Consider the following 508-nt stretch of genomic DNA (forward strand, 5'->3'; position numbering starts at 1 on the left):
AGCATCAGGCATGGAGCCCATGTGCTGGTCCAGCTTCATGACCAGCAGTATGCAGCTGGCCAAAGAGTGTCTAAGCCAAAGACTCACTGATGATCAGGGAGAGAGCTTGCAACCTCTGGAGGGTCTGGAAAAGTTTGCAGAGACTATTGAGACAGGTATGCCTCTTCCTGTAGACCATAAAATCATTTAAATGTAAGACTTATTTATTTATTGACTGATTGATTTGTTGCCTAGAGCTGCTAAATCAGATTATGTCTTTCAGTGATTCCCTGTCAAAGACTGATCCTTTCCCTGTTCTCTTTGTTAGTGTTGAGGAGAGTCAAGGTCACTTTTGTGGATACTGTCCTGCGGATGGAACACGTTCCTGAAAATTCTAAAACTGGCATTGCCCTCGAACTCCGAATCAATAAGTAAGTTCTGGAGATTTAAAGGGGTCATATGATGCTTTTTTTAAAGATCATTTTTTTATGTATTTGGTGTAACAGAATATGTTGACATGCTTTAATGT

At 40.7% G+C, this 508-nt stretch overlaps 1 protein-coding gene across 1 annotated transcript; it reads left to right on the top strand.

Moving 5' to 3' along the window:
• Positions 1-7: 7 nt before the first annotated feature.
• Positions 8-410, top strand: LOC107734906 (autophagy-related protein 2 homolog B-like; the record flags this gene model as incomplete). The annotated part of the gene is made up of 2 exons (XM_016546779.1): positions 8-155; positions 308-410. Coding segments are annotated over exons 1-2 (248 nt in total), but the record flags the coding sequence as incomplete, so codon positions are not given.
• Between the last annotated feature and the right edge of the window lie 98 nt (positions 411-508).

This window comes from Sinocyclocheilus rhinocerous, unplaced genomic scaffold (genome assembly GCF_001515625.1).
Source record: "Sinocyclocheilus rhinocerous isolate Xijiao unplaced genomic scaffold, SAMN03320098_v1.1 C35511266, whole genome shotgun sequence".
NCBI lineage: Eukaryota > Metazoa > Chordata > Actinopteri > Cypriniformes > Cyprinidae > Sinocyclocheilus > Sinocyclocheilus rhinocerous.